The sequence below is a fragment of the Trachypithecus francoisi genome, unplaced genomic scaffold, assembly GCF_009764315.1.
Source record: "Trachypithecus francoisi isolate TF-2019V2 unplaced genomic scaffold, Tfra_2.0 Lachesis_group11, whole genome shotgun sequence".
NCBI classification, from domain to species: Eukaryota; Metazoa; Chordata; class Mammalia; order Primates; family Cercopithecidae; genus Trachypithecus; species Trachypithecus francoisi.
This window is the reverse complement of record NW_022681456.1, coordinates 118,757,528-118,780,671: the sequence shown is the minus strand read 5'-3', so window position 1 is coordinate 118,780,671 and position 23,144 is coordinate 118,757,528. Positions and strand designations below refer to the sequence as shown.

The following is a 23,144-nucleotide window of genomic DNA, read 5'->3' as shown; positions in this document are numbered from 1 at the left end:
GGCCTCCCAAAGTGCTGGGATTACAGGCATGAGCACACCCAGCTACTTTTCACAATTTGAAATGATCTGTGATAGCTTATCTCCTTTTTCTGTCTCCTTTTTCTCCACGAGGGCAGGGGTCGCTGTCCTATTCACTAGGCATCTAGCACAGCCTTAGCATATGGTAGGCTCTCAACATTATTGAATAAGGTAATGCAATAATAAAAAAATGGCATTGTGATATCAATCCGTTCCAAACTCTATGGTTAGAAAAGCGGGGAACATAACTGGCGACATACGTAGGGAAGGCGCTTTAAAAGGGATCTAAAGGTCAACTGGATTTCCCGGTGATCAGCACCTTCTGCAATCGGATCTATTCCGCCCGCTAACGCGCCCATATTCACTGGGCCCCCACCCGCCTGGCGGACGGGTGCAATCCCCGGCAAGCCCGCAGGGGGCGCCCAGAGCAAGCCGTCCGGGGAGAACTAAAACTACATTTCCCAGCATCCCGCGCGCCGCAGACCCACTTCCGGAGACCTCAGACAAGATGGCGGCGGGCGAGGAACGCGATTCCCCGACCGAAGCGTCCCAGTCGGTGATGGAAGAGGAGGAAACTAAAACATTTAAAGACCTGGTGAGAATGGATGACGCTGGCTTCTTTAATGTACTCTGGTGCTAGGCTCAGGCAGACCCAGTTACCTTAGATCCCGCTCTGATAGTGCACAAAAGCATCTCTGGGCCTACCTTGTGTTTTCCCGATAATTTCAGAGGGCTGGGTTTCGGACGTGCTCTGAATTTGGGTGGTGGGAGGGCTGCTGGGCCCTGAGAGCCCCATTTGCCCTATTCGCCACTTTAGTGTGGCAACGTTTGTATGTGTCCAGGAGGTTGTACATATGGGGGACTTGGTCTCTTTATATAGCTGGAGCTTTGGAGTCAGATGAACCAACCAGATTTGAATTTTGGCCCAGTCTCTTACTATAGACAAGTTGTTACCTCTCTGTGTTTCTTTTTTAACATCTGTAAATTGGGGATAGTAGTAAGTACTTACCTCACAGAATTGTTGTGACGATTAAATGAGATGCTACATGTAAAGCACTTGGCCTAGGCCTTGGTGAGCAGAAAGTGTTCGTTAAATCTTGAGCTACTGCCTCATGGTATAAAGAGCAGGCTCTGAGATGCACAGTAAATACCTTTTAAAGCAAGTATATGGGTTGTACATGATGGTTCTGACAAAGTCAGTTAAGTAGGAGGGGAGGTAGGGGTGTGCTGTTCTTGGTTAAGGTATATTTTTCTGAATTCTAAGGGTGTGACAGATGTGTTGTGTGAAGCTTGTGACCAGTTGGGATGGACAAAACCCACCAAGATCCAGATTGAAGCTATTCCTTTGGCCTTACAAGGTAGGTTGTGTGACTTCATACAGATTTAATATAAAGTTATCTCAATTAGATACCCCTTTTGAAAGCTGTTGCTTGCATACTTCAAGTGAAATAAGGATATGATCACTAAAGGTACAAAGTTTGGGTAATGGCATTTGAAAAGGTCATTCTCCAGTTTTACTGAGCTTACTTTCTGTCTTAATAGCTAAAAGGATTTGTTCTGTGCCACAGATGCTGACTTTAAGGAAGCCCTGAATTAAAGTATATTAACGACAATCTTGGTAGACTTTATGCATCAATGGGTGCACACTTAGACAGGGAAGGATGCCTGGAACACATATATATGTCTTGAGGAGTTGAGAATTCTTGCTGTGAGGCATGATTATCAGATTTGTAAAAGAGTGGTTAAAGTGCTGACTGATGGCTAGTGGAACTGAAACTAACAGGATGAACTTTTTTGTTTTTGAGATTTTTTTTTTAAGATGGAGTTTTTTTTTTTTTTTGAGACAGAATTTTGCTCTGTCGTCCAGGCTGGAGTGCAGTGGTGCGATCTTGGCTCACTACAACCTCCGCCTCCCAGGTTCAAGCAACTCTCCTGCCTCAGCCTCCTGAGTAACTGGGATTACAGGGGCACCACTATGCCCAGCTAATTTTGTATTTTTAGTAGAGACGGGGTTTCAACATGTTGGCCAGGCTGGTCTCGAACTCCTAACCTCAAGTGATCCACCTGCCTTGGCCTCCCAAAGTGCTGGGATTACAGGCATGAGCCACCACACCTGGCCGTAACAGGATGAACTTTAATAGGAATAGAAATAAAGACCTGCTCTTAGATTCCTAAAGTACCAACTTTACAGGATTGGGGTGGGTGATAAAAGAGACCCAGAGGTCTTAGTTAACTGAAATCTATTAAGATCCTCAGAAAAAGTGAATGTAATCTTAGCTATTATTATAAGAGGGGTAATGTGGCTAATTATTGTTAGTATTAATGTAGCTATTATTACTATATTACTATATTATTAGTGATTAATGTAAGCTATAAGTATTACTAATTATTAGTAATTAACGTAGCTATTGATAATAATTGAAAGATTTAATGATTTAAAGAGCTGTCGTGTGGAAAAGGGGTTAGACTTACTCTACAAAATTCCATCTGCTCTTTCCATAAATAGTTACTATTTGTTGTAAATGTAAGGCACTGGAGGTTAACAGTCTGTCCTCTCCAAGAGTCTATAATCTATTAAAGAGATAATTATAAATTTATTACAAGTTGAACAGGGACCTAAGAAAGCTACATTCAGAGTGCACTGAGGGAGAAGAGATTACTTCTAATTAGGATGGATTAGAGAAGATTTATTTCATTTTATTTTTGGCTGGGGAGGTTGGGAAGGCATGTGAGCGGAACCTTGAAGACTGAATTTAGAAGGATTTAGACATTCAGATATGATGGGAAGGGAGAACTTTCTAGGCATAGGGAACAGCATGAAAAAAAGCCAGTCTGGAAAACATAGGCGTGTATGGAGATTTGCAAGTACTTAGCAGAGTGGTGAAAAAGTCTAATAAGGTGATTGGGGCCAGATTATGAAGGATTTGAGTGCTGGGTCAAGGAATTTGGTCTACGTTTCATAGGCAGTGGGGCATTTTTGGAGATTAAGGATTTAGAGTTGTACTCTTGGAAGATTAATCTCATAGCTGTGAAAGATTAGAGACAAGAGACTGGAGTCTGGGAAACCAATTAGTAGGTTATTGTAATGATTTTAGCAATAAATAATGGGTAGAGTGGTGATAGAATGAAAAAGAAAATGTTAGAAAAATAATCCTTATGATTTTACAACCAGTTAAGCAAGTGGAAGGCAAGGAAGGGGTGGGGAAAATCTAAGATTATCGCTAAGGTTGTAGACTGTTATGTTTAGGGCATATTATTGGTGTACCACTGATACAAAAAGGGAACAGGGGGAAAATTCAGGAACGATGAGTTCAATTGGAAGTAATTGAGTTTGGATATCAATGAGATAGAGTTGACCTTGTGGGAGGGGAATGGGGAAATGTTGCTCAGGGTACAGTTTCAGTTAGCCGGGATGGATAAGTTCTGAAGATCTATTGAATAGCATGATGACTACAGTTAGTAATGTTTTGTGTATTTGCAAATTGCTAGGAGAGTAGATCTTAAATGTTCTCACCACAAAAGTGACAAGTATGTGAGGTGACAGATATGTTAATGAGCTTGATTTAATCACTTCACAAAGTATACATATATCTAAACTTTGCATTCTATACCATGAGTATATTATAATTTTTTGTCAGTTAATAAAACTGAGGGACAATAAAAAAGGAAAAAAAATACGCAGTTGGAATCCTGGGATTGGCACTTGATTGAGAGGCCAGAGGTGGATATATACATTGTATCCAAAGAGCAGTTATAGCTGAGATTAGAAATGGATTAGATTGGCAAAGATGACAGAGGAAAATTGGAAGATTCAACAGAGGGTTGAAGATCATGAGAGTATATAGTTTCACACAAATTAGGGAAGGGAAAGTGTTTCAAGGAGGGGCTAGTAAACACTTCCAACTTGTACAGAAAAGTTTGGAGGATAAGGACCTTATAAAGGCCAGTGGTGGGAAAGAAGTATCGGTGGCCCAGCGTTACTTTCAAATAGCAAGAAGTTGCCGGGCGCGGTGGCTCACGCCTGTAATCCCAGCACTTTGGGAGGCTGAGGCAGGTGGATCACCTGAGGTCGGGAGTTCAAGACCAGCCTGACCAGGGTGGAGAAACCCCGTCTCTACTAAAAATACAAAATTAGCCAGGGTGGTGGCGCATGCCTGTAATCCCAGCTACTTGGGAGGCTGAGGCAGGAGAATCGCTTGAACCTGGGAGGTGGAGGTTGCGGTGAGCCGAGATCGCGCCATTACACTCTAGCCTGGGCAACAAGAGCGAAACTCTGTCTCAAAAAAAAAAAAAACAGCAAGAAGCGTTCGTGCATTTTAACTTTTCCAGCTTGCCCTAAAGCATAGGTGAGAAGAATGAGTCAAAACAGCTGGCAGTAATCCTAAAATTATTGTTATTATTATTATTACTATTTTCTTTTTTTTTTTTGAGAGGGAGTCTCGCTATCACCCAGGCTGGAGTGCAGTGGCCGGATCTCAGCTCACTGCAAGCTCTGCCTCCCAGGTTTACGCCATTCTCCTGCCTCAGCCTCCTGAGTAGCTGAGACTACAGGTGCCCGCCACCTTGCCCGGCTAGTTTTTTGTATTTTTTAGTGGAGACGGGGTTTCACTGTGTTCGCCAGGATGGTCTCGATCTCCTGACCTCGTGATCCGCCCGCCCGTCTCAGCCTTCCAAAGTGCTGGGATTACAGGCTTGAGCCACCGTGCCCGGCCATCCTAAAATTATTTTAATGCTTTCAGCTGTAAGTTTAAATTTGATGCAGAAAAGAATAGGGAGGGGTCAGTGGAAGGTTACTAGGAACTGACAGAAATGATCACCATGGAAAATGTCTTTATCCTTATTCTTGGGTTTGTCTCATTCTAATGAGTAGTTTATAAATGTTTCATTTGAATCTATAGAAACGATTCAAATAATCTAACGTTTGGTTTTGTTGCTGTTGTTATTCGATTAAAATAACTCTAAATTTGAATTTGGGACTAGTGACGTTTTCAGTTTCTGCAAAGTTACTGAGCCCAGATTGTCCGCTGTTCTTAAACCTTATAACAATGATGAATAGTAGGTAGGGATAATTATTTTATTAGTGAGGAAATTGAGGCTCAGGGAGTTAAGTCCTTTGGCTAGAGTCACCTAATTATTGCTAAAGCTGGAATTTGAACATAGAATCTTATAGCTCAGAAAACCTCTGTTAATGGATCTGCATCAATGTGTGTTACTATAAAGAGATCAAGAGTTGTTTGATGAGCGTGGTGGTTGATGCTTGTAATCCCAGCACTTTGGGAGGCTGAGGTGGGAGGACTGCTTGAGACCAGGAGGTGGAGACCTGCCTGGGTAACGTAGTGAGATCCCATCTATTTATTTCTGTTTCAGAGATCACTTAGAGTTGTCCTCAAGGAATTTCAAACAGCTTATTAATGGCTGCCATATAGCACTTATGTTCAGTGCTAGCAACGTGGCAGGTCTATATGACAAAATTTATTCTGCTCTTATGGAGTTTATGCATGCTGGTATATTCTCTTTTTTTTTTTTTTTTTTTTTTTGAGACGGAGTCTCCCTCTGTCACCCAGGCTGGAGTGCAGTGGCCAGATCTCAGCACACTGCAAGCTCTGCCTCCCGGGTTTATGCCATTCTCCTGCCTCAGCCTCCCGAGTAGCTGGGACTACAGGTGCCCGCCACCTCGCCCAGCTAGTTTTTTTTTTTTTTTGTATTTTTTAGTAGAGACAGGGTTTCACCGTGTTAGCCAGGATGGTCTCTATCTCCTGACCTCGTGATCCACCCGCCTCGGCCTCCCAAAGTGCTGGGATTACAGGCTTGAGCCACCGCGCCCGGCCACATGCTGGTATATTCTCTACAGGTATAAACACTGAAAAGGCTTAGAGGTTTCTTCAGAGATGAAGAAAGGAGATGACATAGAAAAATGTATCAGTTTCACAAACTGAGGGTTGCTCTGAGGGACTCATTAAAAAACTGAAAGCAGTGCAGGCCTCAGCTGTGAGCAGCGAGCAGTGCTTATTGTTTCATGAACCAAGCAACTTCAGCTCCTTTACTTCCCTAAATCTTTCTTATATACTCCTTTCTTCTGAAATGTTAAGATTTCCCTTGACAAAAAAAGAACAAATCCTAGCTCCCCCGCCCCCTGTTCCCGAAGGTGTATTGTGTTACACAGGCAGGACAGCAGTATCCCCAAGGAGCTGAAGACTAAAAAGCTTCGGGAATCATTTGCTTACACTGACCTTTGTTTCTCAGATAGGTAGATGCTGTTGCAATTCATTATTACCTACCCTGCCACTGGGGAACATTAAAATAAGTAGATGAGTGAGACATTTTATCCCTGGATTGTCATTTGTCTGTAATCTCTAAACAATCAGTCCATTGTCTGGTTTGACTTGTATTTCACATCTGTGCATTTGCTTTTGAATGGAAAACACTGATGTTAATGAAAAGAAGGCTAAAATATATAATTCACTAGGATACACTGTGTATTAATCCGTTTTCACACTGATGATAAAGACACACCCAAGACTGGGAAGAAAAAGGTTTAATTGGACTTGCGGTTCTTACTGGTGGCGGCAAGAGAAAATTAGAGACATGCAAAAGCAGAAACCCCTTGACAAAACCATCAGATCTCACTAGACTTATGCACTACTGTGAGAACAGTGTGGGGGAAACCGCCTCCATGATTCAAGTTATCTCCCACCGAGTCCGTCCCACAACATGTGGAAATTATGGGAGTACAATTCAAGATGAGATTTGGGTGAGAAATACTGAATCAGAATTTCCAGGCATGGGACCGGTCATGTATGTATGTATGTATGTGCATATATATATATATATATATATATATGCAAGTCTCATGGATTATTCTGAAGCATCTGCCCCTGAGGGAGTACCAGTGGTAGGATATTTATGGCTCCCATGTCTGTTCTAACCCCACTTTTTTCCTGAGCTCCAAACAAGTATGTTCAACTGGTTTTTAGACATATCTCTAAAAAAGAGACATATCTCTTTGAGTTTACTGCAGGAATCTTAAGTTCTAAGTTCCCTGTGTGGAAACCAAAGTACTTATTTTCCTAACCGGGACTAATTTTTCTGTTGCCTATATCTCAGTTTTTGGCTTTTGAGTGTCCTGTACTAAAAATGTGTGCGTCACCCACATTCCCTTTTGTTACTTTCTGAATCTCACTCATTCCTGTGCTCATTCCTGGCCTCGGTTCAGGCCACCATCATATCTCCCCTGAATTGCATCTGATGTCCCAGTTGAGCCTTTGTTTTCCCTGTAATGGTCATTTAAGTCATTTCAGATTGTAAGTCATGTTCAGGTTATGTCAGGGAAAAGGGATTTGTTTATTGTAGGATTGTCTTCTAGGTAAAGAAGACTTCTCAGCCGTTACACGGTCATAGAACAGGGGCAGCAAGTGTAGGGGTCGTGATTTGAGAGGGACTGTTCTCACTGGACACTGTTGTAGTGCATAGCTGCCTATGCACCACAGCCAGCCTGAAGATAGTGATCTCCACTCAGGAGTTAATTTCCAAATCTTGTAAGTTGTGGCTTGAGTGGTGATAACAAACAATGGTGACCTGTTCTTAAAGAATTACTTAGAGCATTCTAGCCTCAGAAGGAGCAGTAAATGGCGCGCACTGTTAGGTTCCTTGGCCCCTCCTTATGCCATCAGGCCTAGAGTTTATCTTCCTAAACAGTAATACTGATCATGATATTCCCTGTTTAAAATCCTGCAATTCTCTCTTATAGGAAAACATCAAAACTCTAGCCTCATTCTTCTCTCTTTCTAACTTAACACTTCTATGTTCCAGCCACATTGCACTCCTCAGCCTAACTATGCATGCTATATTCTTTTTTTTTTATTTGAGACGGAGTTTCGCTCTTGTTGCCCAGGCTTCAGTGCAATGGCACAGTCTCCGCTCACCACCGCCGCAACCTCCGCCTCCTGGGTTCAAGCAACTCTGCCTCAGCCTCCCGAGTAGCTGGGATTACAGGCATGTGCCACCATGCCTGGCTAATTTTGTATTTTTAATAGAGACAGGGTTTTTTCCACGTTGGTCAGGCTGGTCTCAAACTCCCAACCTCAGGTGATCTGCCCGCCTCGGCCTCCCAAAGTGTTGGGATTACAGGCGTGAGCCACCATGCCTGGCCAGCATGCTATGTTCTTTAAAGCCTTAATTATAATTATCTTTCCTCTTACAGGACTATCCTTTCTTCCCTTCTTTGCTTACTTCCAGGTTTAACTCACTTAATCACCTCTGTTAGCCTTTTTTGACTCTTCTGGGCAGTAGTTACTTTTCCTTGTGTTCTCACTGTATTTTGCAGGGGCTTATATTAAAACTTATCACATTATAATGAATTTGTATATTAGACTGTCTCACCACTGGGTTTTGAGCTTATCTAAGAGAGAGACCATGTCTTTTCTGTTTATTCAACTTTCCTCTCTCCCCAGTTCATCAGATATTTATTAAGCGTCTACTTTGTGCTCAGCATTGTGTCATTGTAGAAGACAAATACTGCAGAGAGAATTAACTTGGCTGTTGAATTTCTTTTTCTTCTAGGTCGTGATATCATTGGGCTGGCAGAAACTGGCTCTGGAAAAACAGGCGCCTTTGCTTTGCCCATTCTGAATGCACTGCTGGAGACCCCACAGCGTTTGTTTGCCCTAGTTCTTACCCCGACTCGGGAGCTGGCCTTTCAGATCTCAGAGCAGTTTGAAGCCCTGGGGTCCTCTATTGGAGTGCAGAGTGGTAAGTGTCTGAGAGGGAAGGGATCCTAGGTTGCCATCGCAAGTGAAGAATGAGTGTGAAAGGAGAATGGAGGAAAGTATTGCTAGCATAATTTATTGACCTAAAGAGCTAATGCTGTATTTTAGCTTTGGGAAGAGTATTAATTGTAAGGGAAGAACAAGTTTAAGTAGAAATCTGGCATTGGCTTTAAAAGATGTTCAGTGGACCATGGAAAAAAATTAAGGATCTCATCTCTATGTTCTTTTTCTTTCTGTAGCTGTGATTGTGGGTGGAATTGATTCAATGTCTCAATCTTTGGCCCTTGCAAAAAAACCGCATGTAATAATAGGTAAGTAACTGACGAAGGTAAAAGACACTGGCAGTGATGAATTGGAGAAAATCTACCAATATTGGATAGAAAGACTTTGAGAAACAGATTTTGTAACCCTGTTAAATTTTTTAATTTCTTAAGTTAAGTTTGGTGGAGAGCTGTGGGGTGGGGCAGGTAACTTTATTTGTTTGTTGTTGCTTTTTTTCATCCTGTTCTGAAACATCACTGTTTCTCCTCAACCTTTCTTGGTAGCAACTCCTGGTAGACTGATTGACCACTTGGAAAATACGAAAGGTTTCAACTTGAGAGCTCTCAAATACTTGGTCATGGATGAAGCCGACCGAATACTAAATATGGATTTTGAGACAGAGGTGAACTCTCAATTTCTTTCCTCCTCTTAGAGCATCTCAACGTTCCTGTTTCAAAATTTGGTTCATTGCCCACTTGTTTTATGTAGAACATTGCATCAGTATCAGTTTCATTCTTGATATTCTTCAAATTGCAGTTTCTCAGTACCCTTTTATCTTTAGAATATAGTCTGACTCTGACTCCAGAAATGGGAAATATCAAAACTGGATTTTCTTTTCCATTTCATTTAATTTAGACCTTGGCATACACCCTGAAATACCTTTATTTTCTTTGATGACCCACTAATCCCAGCTTACTTAGTTGATTAATACTTATTCTTGACTTTTCTCTTAGATCAACTCTGGTCTACTAATTTAAACTGTTCTTTTCTTAGAAAGGTATTTTTTTAAAATAGTGTCTGGTAGGGTATCAGGCAGTAAGTATTCAGTAAACTTTAGCTGAATCGAATTGAATTTTCGAGTCCCGAATCCTCACAGTGATATATTTAATTTGTTAATGTCTACCTCCTTCATTACCTAGAGGATTTGCAGCTCTTCCAGTCTGAATATCTTATTGGCATCTTTTCCTCTTTGTGCCTTAGGTTGACAAGATCCTCAAAGTGATCCCTCGAGATCGGAAAACATTCCTCTTCTCTGCCACCATGACCAAGAAGGTGAAATTTGCTAGGACTTTTGTTTCTTCTTTATGAGAATTGATACATAAAGTAAATGGTAACAACAATAATAACAATAAGTAAAAATAAATTGCTTTAGTCCATTTTCACACTGCTATAAAGAACTATCTGAGACTAGGTAATTTATACAGAAAAGAGGTGTAATTGACTCACAGTTCCACATGGCTGGGAAGAGCTCAGAAAACTTACAATTAAGGCAGAAGGCAAAGGGGAGGCAAGGCACGTCTTACATGGTGGCAGGAGGTAGGGGCAGTGCTACACTTTAAAACCATTAGAAATTGTGAGAACTCACTATCATGAGAACAGCACGGGGGAAAACCACCTCCATGATCCAGTCACCTCCCACCAGGTCCCTCCTGTGACATGTGGGGATTACAATTCAACATGAGATTTGGGTGGGGACACAGAGTCAAACCATATCATAAATAAAGAGTGTTTAGGCATCAGTGTGCTATTCTGGATCTTCTTCCTCCAGGTGCAAAAGCTTCAGCGAGCAGCTCTGAAAAATCCTGTGAAATGTGCTGTTTCCTCTAAATACCAGACAGTTGAAAAATTACAGCAATATTATATTTTTATTCCCTCTAAATTCAAGGTAAAGTGTTTACTTTGATCATTCCCGCCTCTCCCTCTTCTTTTCGCCAGAGCATCTGAAAATGTGTCAACCTTTGATTAGCCAAGAGCTGTAATGCAGATTGGCATCCTGTCTGTTTGCTTTAGAGGGCGTGTTGTGCTTATATTATCACCGATAAAGTAGACATGCCAGGAATTCACAACACATTAAACCACAATAATGAGGTCATGGTGTAATCATATAATTCCTTCCCATCCCCATCCTTGAGGTAATTTTTCCTTTGTTCGCTTTTAATATGGCTTTTATTTAGGATGAAGCCTCTGGCTTTGTGCTTTGATGTAAGGACTTCTCCTGTTTTCTGAGGACAGATCTCCTGCCTGCCTGTAGGCTCTATGGGGAGTAGTGGTTCACAGAGATGATAATGCTGGCTAAGGAATCCTAAGCTGGCAGCTGGAGGTCTGGATAATTGAGAAGCAACTATAGGGTTAGTCTTTACCTGATGTATATGCCAGGTCTCCAATCCTTTCTCCCAGGTTCGATGACATATATTGTTTTGGGTTTGTAACTTAGGATACCTACCTGGTTTATATTCTAAATGAATTGGCGGGAAACTCCTTTATGATATTCTGCAGCACCTGTAATAATGCCCAGAGAACAGCTTTGCTACTGCGAAATCTTGGATTCACTGCCATCCCCCTCCATGGACAAATGAGTCAGGTAAGGATTCATCGTCATCATCAGCCATGTACTGATGGCATGAGCGAGATCAACCTCCTAACAATAGATTTGTACAATAAGGACATAGGGCACCGATGCCTGTTTCCATAATTGTACTCATTTTATGGGCTTTGAAGTGTTGCTCTAGATGTTTACTTTCTCCTTTCAGGGTAGCAAGAGGCTCCCATTAGAATATTTCATATGTAGCTGTCTGGTTTGCAAGCTGTTGAGTTGATGTATTCAGCCCTAATGGTAATAATGACTCTGGTCTCTAAAAACATTAATAAATTATTTCCCAGTTACCTTGCTATCGTGTCAGGCTACCCTTATTTTCTATCTTTTTTTTTTTTTTTTTTTTTTTGTTGCTTCCATATTTCTGTTTTGACCTGTGAAGCCCCATTCAAAAGTTGGGGGGAAAAAAACTTTAAAAAATTTATGTCTCTTTGTTCTTGTGTTTGTCTGTTTTGTGTTTTGTATTCCAAAATATATGTTTAAGTTTTCCAACATTTCTTTCTCATTACCTCAGAGTAAGCGCCTAGGATCCCTTAATAAGTTTAAGGCCAAGGCCCGTTCCATTCTTCTAGCAACTGACGTTGCCAGCCGGGGTTTGGACATACCTCATGTAGATGTAGTTGTCAACTTTGACATTCCTACCCATTCAAAGGTGAGTCCTGTTGCTAACTTGCCTTTCTAGTCCTAAAGTGTATTTCTTAATGGAGTGTCTCTTGTCTTTCCTTAGTTACAGCAGTTTTTTTGTTCCTGGTTAATTATCAAAAAACAAGAAAGCCCTTGATTAGTTCATTCTCATCATCTTGCACAAGCCTGTGTATGTAACATTAGTACATATGAAAGAAGTAGCCAAGGAGAGTTATTAGATGCTCATAGTAGAGGAAGGTATACCACATACTGATCATGTCACTGTCATTTCTTGAGAGTGACAGCTTGTAGTTCTTAGTGTATCTCAAGGTTTCTCAGCCTTGGCACTATTAACATTTTAAGCTGTCGAATTCTTTGTTGAAGGGTTGTTCTTTGAGTTGAAGGATTCCTAGTAGCATTCCTGGCCTCTACCCACTAAATGACAGCATCACACACTCTTCCACTTGTGATAATCAGAAATATTTCCAGACATTACCAGTGTCCCTTGAGGATGACAGAATCACCCCTGGATGAGACTGGTGTGTCTCTTGTCTTTGTATTTAACTGCTGTAGACAAGGTGCTATCTCATTTGATTTTCATAACAACTCTATAATTTGGACATGTATTTCTATTCCTGTTCAATAAATAGAAACCAAGGTTCAGAGAGGTTATGTAATTTGCAGGTAATTGTGTAACTGGCAGGTGGGAAGGACCACAGCTGTAACCCAGCTCTGCCTCGAGATCCAGTGCTGTTTTTTAAAATACCATGCAGCTTGCGACCATGTAGATACACTTTGCAGATTTATTTTTCTATGAAAGAAGGGAAAGCATTGGATCCATTTTGTGCTGCAAGGAGAATAAAAAAGATGAAGTAGATTTGTCTCAACAGATTGCCCAGGCCATTTATTTTCTCCATGTTATGACATGAATCTATTTTCTTTCAAAGTTTTACGGCAAGACTTTGCATATGTAGGTTTTTTGTTTTGTTTTGTTTTTTTTTTTTTACTTATAATAATCCATGTAACTTGAATTTATTTACCCTTTTGGTTTTAGGATTATATCCATCGAGTAGGTCGAACAGCTAGAGCTGGGCGCTCCGGAAAGGCTATTACTTTTGTCACGCAGTAAGTAAATCAGCTTTAGGGGCAGAGCAACGTAGAGAAAAGAGCAGAACTTTTGAGCCACTGGCTGGGAACCTGGTGCTATCATGTACTATACTGATCACTTTCATACTGAAAACCAGGGTGAAGGCGCTGAAAGATGGGAATAGTAATACCTATCTAGCAGGGTTTTGGTGAAAATTGGAGATTATATATGTAAAAGATCTAGTATAGTATTTGGCATGTAGAATGGTAGAATGGTACCTAGAGCTGGAGAGCAATTGCCTTTGTATCAACGCAGAAAGTATTAGAATAACTATTTCCAATTTTTTTTTTTTGAGGAACAAATTTTTATGTGCCCAACGCTGTCCTGTGAATAAATACCTTGAGGGATTTTCTCCCTCCTTCCCTCCTTTTTTTTTTTTTTTTTTATTTGTCTCGCTCTGTTGCCTAGGCTGGAGTGCAGTGGTGCGACCTTGGCTGAGTGCACCTTCCACCCACTGGCCTCAAGCAATCCTCCTACCTAACCTTAGCCTCCCAAGTAGCTGGGACCACAGGTGCACGCCAGCACACCTGGCGTTTTTAAAAATATTTTTAGCAGAGACAGGGTTTTGTCATGTTGGCCAGGCTGGTCTTGAACTCCTGAGCTCAAGCGATACATCTGCCTCAGCCTCCCGTAGTGCTGGGATTACAGGCGCAAGCCACCTGCCTCAGCCTCCCATAGTGCTGGGATTATAGGCACGAGCCACCTGCCCGGCCGATTTTTCTTTCTTTCTTTTTTTTTTTTTTTTAAGCAGCAAGGTTTCACTCTGTTGCCCAGGCTGGAGTGCAGTGGCTCGATCATAGCTCACTGCAGCTTCAAACTCCGGGGCTCAAGTAGTCCTCATGCCTCAACGTCGAATGGCTGGGACTACAGGCACAGGCCACCATGGTTGGCTAATTTTTAATGTTTTATAGAGATGGCATCTCACTATGTTGTCCAGGCTGGTCTGGAACTCCTGGTCTCAAGTGATTCTCCTGCTTTGACCTCCCAAAGCGTTGGGATTATAGTTGCAAGCCATCACGTCTGGCCTCCCTTGAGTGATTTTCTAATGGGGTATGCACAGAGATTGCACTTAACTCATATTTAGAAAAGAAATAATATGTTCAATATTGTTTAAACCTATAGCTCCTATTGCATTGTGTCATATAATAATAGTTTGGGAATGGACAGGCATTTGCATTACCAGGCAACCAAAGCTGTGCAGTTTTCCTTCCTCAGGTATGATGTGGAACTCTTCCAACGCATAGAACACTTAATTGGGAAGAAACTACCGGTCTTTCCAACACAGGATGATGAGGTTATGATGCTGACAGAACGCGTGGCTGAAGCCCAAAGATTTGCCCGGATGGTATACATCTTTCTTTTCTCACCAGTGCCTGTGCAAACAATGTTAACTATGTGCCAGTTTATTATATTAACCCTCATACTAGACTGCAGAAGCTGGGTATTATTTTATTCCAAATTTCAGATGAGCACACTAAGGTGCAGAGATGGTAGGTAATTTGCATTAGACCATCCAACCAAATGGTGGATTCAGGGTTTGGCCTCATTCTGACATTCACACATTCACAGCAGCTGTTCACGTGTCACATGTGGTGAGATAATTCATCAGACCTGAGGTCAGAAGATCCAGCTGTGAACTGTGTGAGCTTGGGAAATGTGCCTGATTTCTCAGAATCAGAATCAGCTTCTCACCTGTAAATTGGGAATAACACTTGCCTGAATACCTTATGGGGTTTTACAAGCACCAGAGAAGCCAATATAAACTACGTAGTTACTAGTAGGGGTTGATCATACCTGATCCAAACATTTGAAATCCAAAACCAAGATCCAAACTTTTTTTTTTTTTTTTGAGACGGAGTTTCATTCTTGTTGCCCAGGCTGGAGGGCAATGGTGCAATCTCGGCTCACCACAACCTCCGCCTCCCGGGTTCAAGCAATTCTCCTGCCTCAGCCTCCCAAGTAGCTGGGATTACAGGCATGCGCCACCATGCCCAGCTAATTTTGTATATTTAGTAGAGATGGGGTTTCTCCAATTTGGTCAGGCTGCTCTCAAACTTCTGACCTCAGGTGATCCATCCACCTCAGCCTCCCAGAGTGCTGGGATTACAGGCTTGAGCCACCACACCTGGCGATCCAAAACTTTGATTGCCACAAGTGGAAAATTCCATGCCTGACTTCATGTGACAGGTTGCTACCGAGACACAGTCAAAATGTTTTTAATGCACAAAAATATTAAAAATACTGTGTAAAATTACCTTCAGACAATATGTATAAGGTATATATGAAACAAGTGAATTTTGTGTTTAGAATTGAGTCCCATCCCCAAGATAGTTCATTATGTATCTGTAAATATTCTAGAATTAGAAAAAATCTGAAATCCGAAACACTGCTGGTCCCAAGCATTTCCGATAAGGGATACTCACCCTGTAGTAGTAGTAACAGTAATAGTGGTGATGAGAAGATTCTAGGCCGGGCGCGGTGGCTCAAGCCTGTAATCTCAGCACTTTGGGAGGCCGAGACGGGTGGATCACGAGGTCAGGAGATTGAGACTATCCTGGCTAACACAGTGAAACCCCGTCTCTACTAAAAAAAAAAAAAAAAAACTACCCGGGCGAGGTGGCGGGCACCTGTAGTCCCAGCTACTCGGGAGGCTGAGGCAGGAGAGTGGCGTAAACCCGGGAGGCGGAGCTTGCAGTGAGCTGAGATCCGGCCACTGCACTCCAGCCTGGGCGACAGAGCGAGACTCCGTCTCAAAAAAAAAAAAAAAAAAAAAAAAAAGAGAAGATTCTAGAGGAAAACGCTTGGAAGTGCAGCCTGCTTTCTAGAGTTCTGGTCTGAGGGATGGAGAAACTTCGCCCATAGGTTGTTGTTTTAGTAGCTGAGGTACAGATTTGGTTTTTATTCTGCCCACATGGGATTTTTTTGTTTGTGAAAGTATTACATGTGCATTGGGAAAAAAAATTCAAAAAATACAGAAAGGATTAAAGTAGTAAGTGAAAAGGTAAACCTTTCCCCACAGAAAGCCATTGATAACATTTGGCTATTTTTCTTTCTTTAGCCATAATTATATAGGATTAACATTTTTCTGTTTCAACAAATATAGATTCATGTGATCGTTTCTTAATGGCTACAAAGAATTCCATCATGTGTATGAAATACTTACATTCATGGATGCTTATACTTTTTTCCAGTTTTTGTCTACTTTGGTACAGTGTTGAACACCCTACTTTGTACAGCTTTGCATACTTACTCCCTTAGAATAAATTCCTAGAAGTGGAATTGTTGGGCCAAGGGATGTACACAGTTAAAATTTGAACTCCTACAGAATGCCAAATTGCCCCTTCCCCCAAGAAAAGCTATAGCAGATTGCATTGCACTGTAAGTGACAGTATATGTGACTTTTTCTACACCTTGGCCAGTACTGGGGATTACCCTTCTCTTAAGTCTTTGCCAATCTGCCATGTGAAAATAAAACCTTATTATTTTAATGTTCACGTTTTGATTACTAATAAGGTTAACATCTTTGTATATTTGGAGTTGGATCTCATTCCTTTGCTAATGTCAGGCAGCAGGAAGTTACTTGATACTTGATCTTAAGGAGAGGGGACTAGAATGTGTTACCTTCAGTGCCAGTAATTCGTTTTCAATCCCATCTTCTTTTTTTCTTGCAGGAATTAAGGGAGCATGGAGAAAAGAAGAAACGCTCGCGAGAGGATGCTGGAGATAATGATGATACAGAGGGCGCTATTGGTGTCAGGAACAAGGTGGCTGGAGGAAAAATGAAGAAGCAGAAAGGCCGTTAATCACTTTTATGAAGACTCACGTTCTGCTGTTCTGTGAAAGAGAATTGGAGAATGAAACCTGCTCCGACAGAGATCGTGAGACTGAAATCTGTCAGAATTGTGTCCAGAATGTGCTCAGCGAATTCAGTGCGCTTCCCCATTCTGGGTTGGAGTTGACTGCAGAATAATTCTTACAGTGCTGATGTCAAGACCGTTACTGTTTTTTCAACTTTGATTCTTTGCTCATGACATGAGTAGGATGTGCTCTTCTGTCACTCACACAGACCTGTTGCCTTTTTTAGCTGCAAGTCGAGGACTAGTGTGATGATGTCCACGACCTGTAATTGTAAAGAAACTTGGACATCGGCAAATGATATTTAAACCATCTTGGCTTGTGCTTTATTCAAACTAATGTGAAACAATAAATTTAAATATGATTTTTTAAAGATTCAAACTCCTTAAAGGCCTTGGTGTTAAAGGGCCTTGTAGATTTAAGTAAGATCTTTTGAATAGGTAAGAAGCTGACAGTGTTGATTACATGGCACATTCATTGGTTGTCTTAATTAAGATAAATATTTATTACTTAAAAAATCAACAAGGAAACAAGATGATAGATGGCTTTGAAAGGGAAGTCCTACTTGAAAGGAGGTTGTGTTTTTCTTGCAGGTGGAGCAAAGTCCATTAGTAAGACAGCAGAGGTCTTTAGAATCCTTAAATAGATTTTATTTCCTTCATTCCTCAATTAAGCAGGTGGTTGGGAAGACTGGTTTCTTATGTAGACTCTTTTTTTTTTTTTTTTTTTTTTTGAGACTATCTTACTCTGTCACCCAGGGTGGAGTGCATTGGTACGACCTCAGCTCGCTGCAGCCTTGACCTTCTGGGATCAAGTGATCTCCCACCTCAGCCTCCTGAGTAGCTGGGACTACAGGCACACGCCATCACGCCTGGCTAATTTTTATATTTTTTGTGGAGATGAGATCTTGGCATGTTACCCAGACTGGCCTTGAACTCCTGAGCTCAAGAGATCCACCTGCCTCGGCCTCCCAAAGTGTTGGGATTGCAGGTGTGAGCCACTGCACCCGGCCTCTTTCTTTTTTTTTTTTTTTGAGATGGAATCTTGCTGTGTTGCCAGGCTGGAGTGCAGTGGCTTGATATCGGCTCACTGCAACCTCCAACTCCCTGGTTCAAGCAATTCTCCTGCCTCAGCCTCCCAAGTAGCTGGGATTACAGGCGCTCACCACCACACCCAGCTAATTTTTGTATTTTTGTAGAGATTAGGTTTTGGCATGTTACCCAGACTGGCCTTGAACTCCTGAGCTCAAGAGATCCATCTACCTCGGCCTCCCAAAGTGTCGGGATTACAGGCATAAGCCACTGCACCCGGCCTCTTTTTTTTGAGACAGAGTCTCGCTCTGTTGCCAGGCTAGAGTGCAGTGGTGTGATCTCAGCTCACTGCAACCTCCAACTCCCTGGTTCAAACAATTCTCCTGCCTCAGCCTCCCGAGTAGCTGGGATTACAGGCACACACCACCACGCCCAGCTAATTTTTGTATTTTTAGTAGAGACAGGGTTTCACCATGTTGCCCAGGATGGTCTTGAACTCCCAACCTCAGGTGATCCACCCGCCTCGGCTTCCCAAAGTGCTGGGATTACAGGCGTGTGCCACCGCACCTGGCCACTCTGCCTCTTATGTAGACTCTTATCCCCAGGTGACAAGAATAAAATCAATATGCGTCAGAAATGTATAATTATAAGACCTAATTTCATCCACTTGTCATTGGTGCCCACTGGCCACTCGTCTTTTTTGTCCGCATCTATTAGGCGATGCAGGAGATGAGGAGCTGGGGCCTCAGCTCCAGGGGAGGAGGTAGGGCATTGGCACTCTAGGGGCTGGATGTTGGGGGAGGGTTGCTGGAATTCAGAAGCAACTTTGAAATTCCCAATCACGAACAGTCTCATGTTCTGAGGATGTTTACACATAGAAGATGCCTAATACTTTTTGTTGTCTATAACAGTTTTATTAGAAGAGTGTGTCTGGGCCAGGCGCGGTGGCTCAAGCCTGTAATCCCAGCACTTTGGGAGGCCGAGACGGGCAGATCACGAGGTCAGGAGATCGAGACCATCCTGGCTAACATGGTGAAACCCCGTCTCTACTAAAAAATACAAAAAAAAAAAAAAAAACTAGCCAGGCGAGGTGGCGGGTGCCTGTAGTCCCAGCTACTCGGGAGGCTGAGGCAGGAGAATGGTGTAAACCCGGGAGGCGGAGCTTGCAGTGAGCTGAGATCCGGCCACTGCAGTCCAGCCCGGGCAACAGAGCGAGACTCTGTCTCAAAAAAAAAAAAAAAAAATTTAGAAGAGTGTGTTTGAAGTGGCAGAACCAAGGTAAAGAGGGTCTAAAGAAACACTTTGATGGATTAAGATTGGAATGAAGTTTGGCAGAAAAGAAACTTTCTGTATCCATCTAAGTCAAAGTATCTGGTGAGGAGTAAAGAGTACAAAGCAGTAAAATTCTCTGTGGTAGTCCGGGGCGGACTGTTCAGTGGACTTCCTTCACTGCAGGAAGATCTTTGCAAATATTGGTGGGGGGAGTTTCTACCACAGATGCATTCTAAAATGGGCGCCTGTGGGCAAGGCATTCGCAATGAATTGAAATACAGTGCATGACTTACTTATTGTTTTGTTTGCTCTGAATTTTGTTGCTGCTTATTATGGTACCTTTGTGTGAAGGATAGTTTAGAGGAGGTAGAGACATAAGGGAAAGGAAAGGAGAAAGGGGTACCAGAATAGGGAGGCAAATGGTTGAGCGCGGCTGTACCTGTTCCTATTTGTTATGAGTTGTGCCTCCCACTTGGGACTAATTTTCCATTAACATCGTGTTTTCCCGATGGCACTCTAGGGTGGCTTAAGATAGCAGCTCTGTCCGTGTCAGCCCATGGATGCTGTTCCAGCTCAGTGGAGGACTTCAGAAGCAAACTGAAATGGAACTGGTGTACCAGTAGGGGGTAAGAAGGACAGATCGCAGTCATCCTCAAGGATGTCTCAACTTTCCAAATAGGCAGTGGTCTCTGGCCTGGGGTTTGTGGACCCCTGAGGAATATGCATATTTCTGGGGAGACTAAAAAGGTTAAAAACCACTGCACTAAAGCTTAACTGCCGTCTGTAATGTATGTGCATAATTATGCTTTGCTAGGATGGGAAGAAAGGACACTAGTGAAAGAAATGTGGATGGGTGTGTCTTCACGTATATTAACAGGTCCAGAGCATGGAGTCCAAAGCAGAAAATGCACAGATGCTATTGCAAAAGGCAGGAGGCACAGAAACCAGTGTGATCCACTAGTAAATAAAAACAAGGCATGTAGGTTTGCTCTATTAGTCAGTCATTCCTGCCTGTGTGCTCCTGTCCTCTAAGCTGAGATAGTGAGGTCGTGCTGCTGAAACCCTTACGGAGGTATGTTTTAATGCCCTAGGACTACTGAAACAAAGTACCAGGGACTGAGGGACTTAAAGTAACAAATTTATTCTCTCATGGTCCTGGATTTTAAGATGTCCAAAATTAAGGGGTGGGCGGGGCCATGTTCCATCTGACACCTTTAGAGAAGAGTCCTTCCTGGCTTCTTAGCGAGCATTGCCCCTTGGTTGCCTGCAGTCCTTGGTGTTTCTTGACTGTAGCAACATGACTCCGATCCCTGTCTCCATCTACACATGGCCTTCTACCCCATGTATCTTTGTGTCTTCACAAGGCCTTCTTATAAGGATACTAGTTACTGGATTTAGGGTGCACCCTAATCCACCATGGCCTCATCTTAACTAATTACGTCTGCAAGAATCCTCTCTCCAAATAAGGTCACCTGAGGTTCTGGGTTGATATGGTTCAGCTGTGTCCCCACCCAAATCTCATCTTGAATTGTTGCTCCCAGAATTCCCACGTGCTATGGGAGGGATTCGGTGGAAGATAAGTGAATCACGGGAGCGGTTTCCCCCATACTGTTCTCATGGTAGTGAATTAGTCTCATGAGAGCTGATGGTTTTATAAGGGGTTTCCCCTTTTGCTTGGCCCTCATTCTCTCTTCCCTGCCACCATGTAAGACGTGCCTTTCACCTTATGCCATGACTGTAAGGCCTCTCCAGCCATGTGGAACTGTGAGTCCATTAAACTTCTTTTTCTTTACCCAGTCTCAGGTATGTCTTTATCAGCAGCGTGAAAACAGATTAATACATGGGTAGACATGACTTTTTGTGGGATACTGTTCAGCCCAGTATCAGGCATCTTCGTGGACTCTGCTATATTCTGCAGGGTTTAAGGTTGCAATTATGGAATAGAAATGGTGGGGAGAACTAGCTACAAAGTGTGGAGAAGACAGGAGATGGATCTTCAGAAGTGTTTGGATAGGTATTAATAGAAGTATAGAAGAATGTTGAAATGTCATTCTCTTAAATGACATGTAAATTGCCTTTGCAGTCAAGATACCAAAGGCTCTAGATTTAGGAGTGGGGAAAGAGGTCCCTGACCCCTCTGCTATTCCCTTCTTGATACAGCTCCTTAGTTCTGCCTTCCTGATTTAAGAAACTGTGAGCTTCAAAACAATCTTCTCCCACCCCAATTGTGAACAGATACATCTAACTTTTATGACTTAATAAAGGGAGTATCTTGGAATAGTCATGTGATATCAGCCCAGAGAAAATGTCTTCCTTATTTCTCATCTGAATTATAAAACTGATTTACATGGTATTCATTGTCTGCAGTTGCAGTAACAATGGCTTCATGGTAGTAGCTAGCCTAGTTTTACTTCCTCCGTACAGAGCTGAGTGAGAGTGAGAATGAGGAAAACACCTCTCGATCTTATGAAGGGGTCCTAGGATCCTAGTGAGAGGGTTTCAGCTGGATAGGCTATTTCAGGCTTAAAGCAGGCCCAGAATTCCAGGGAACCATGAAGAAGTCCTCTAAGGGCACTCTGAGGGGATTCTAGTTACTAAGAGGGGCCTAGACCCAACTAGATCATGATTATTCTTTCTCAGTCTCTCAAAACGTGCAATGAATATCCCAGAACTTGGCTGGCTCTTTAAGGACGTCTTGCTTGCAGACAGTGTTTTCCAAGTAGCTTCCTGCCTGCCGAGGCATCCACAAACCTAAATCGGAGACTTTATCTACCCCGGGTCCCTCAAAACCCTGGGAAATAGGACCAGAAAGAACCACAGGCTATGGTGTTGATTACAGAAAATGAAGGGATCCAAGTTATTAAAAGCAGGTAACAAAGTAACATCAAGAAACTATGTCCTTAAAACTAAGAGAATAAAGACATTCTGATCCACGTGTTTCGTAGGGTGAAATCTAGCCTCTGGGCAGATAAGAAATCAGGGTGTGAGTCACCCCTCTTTAGCTGGAATGACAAGAGACTCAGACCATAACTCTAGAGATTCAAGGGTTACCCACACCCACATTCCTTTTCATGCCTCACCTGTCCCAGGTATGCACTAAAACTACCGCTAAAAATAACTGCAGAAACTTGAAGTCTGGGAAATAGCACTGAATAGTCTCACCTGAAGTGAAGAGCTGGTTTGTGCCAAGTGCAAAGGAGACAGGAAGAAAATGGGCTCCTCTGGAGCCATGGAGTCTCTAGGAGGTGGGCCCCAAGGTCCACTCAGAGTCTTGGAGCTTTTGTCTGCTCATAGCCATCCATCCCCTGATGCCATCTAAACCCAAAGGATGTCTCCTGTCACTATCACCCTTCAGTCATCTGCCAGTGCCATCAAAGAGGCTGGAAGGGGCAGGAGGATTGGGAAAGGAATATGTGGGGAAAGTGTAAGTCATTGGACTGTTCACTGTTGCTGTGTGACCTTGTGGGAGTTACTAAACCTCTCTGAACCTTGAGTTTTCTCATTTGTTAATATGGAAAGAAGACCATCGAACCTATCTCCATCACAGAATCCTTTTTTTTTTTTTTTTTTTTTGCGATGGAGTCTCTGTCACCCAGGCTAGAGTGCAATGGTGCAATCTCAGCTCACTGCAACCTCCACCTCCCAGGTTCAAGCGCTTCTCCTGCCTCAGCGTCCCAAGTAGCTGGAATTACAGGCACGTGCCACCATGCTGGGCTAATTTTTGTATTTTTAATAGAGGCAGGGTGCCATGTTGGTCAGGCTGGTCTCGAACTCCTGACCTCAGGTGATCCATCTGC

General features: G+C 42.6%; 1 protein-coding gene across 1 annotated transcript; it reads left to right on the top strand.

Annotated features, from left to right (window-relative positions):
- The first annotated feature begins 375 nt into the window (after positions 1-375).
- Positions 376-17,428, top strand: DDX47 (DEAD-box helicase 47). Its single transcript, XM_033222823.1, has 12 exons — positions 376-613; positions 1,283-1,376; positions 8,578-8,766; positions 9,023-9,094; positions 9,329-9,447; positions 10,026-10,097; positions 10,594-10,710; positions 11,260-11,406; positions 11,933-12,070; positions 13,097-13,167; positions 14,405-14,534; positions 16,861-17,428. The coding sequence occupies exons 1-12, from the start codon at positions 527-529 to the stop codon at positions 16,990-16,992; spliced, it is 1,368 nt and encodes a 455-aa protein (XP_033078714.1). The 5' UTR covers positions 376-526; the 3' UTR covers positions 16,993-17,428.
- Positions 17,429-23,144: the final 5,716 nt, after the last annotated feature.

What these genes read in the sequence shown, in the direction of transcription:
- DDX47 (XM_033222823.1), top strand. Translation starts at nt 527, where the DNA reads ATGGCGGCGGGCGAGGAACGCGATTCCCCGACCGAAGCGTCCCAGTCG. An exon ending in CTCTATTGGAGTGCAGAGTG is followed by an intron (nt 8,767 to 9,022) that starts GTAAGTGTCTGA and finishes TTCTTTCTGTAG; the next exon opens with CTGTGATTGTGGGTGGAATT. An exon ending in CTGCCACCATGACCAAGAAG is followed by an intron (nt 10,098 to 10,593) that starts GTGAAATTTGCT and finishes TTCTTCCTCCAG; the next exon opens with GTGCAAAAGCTTCAGCGAGC.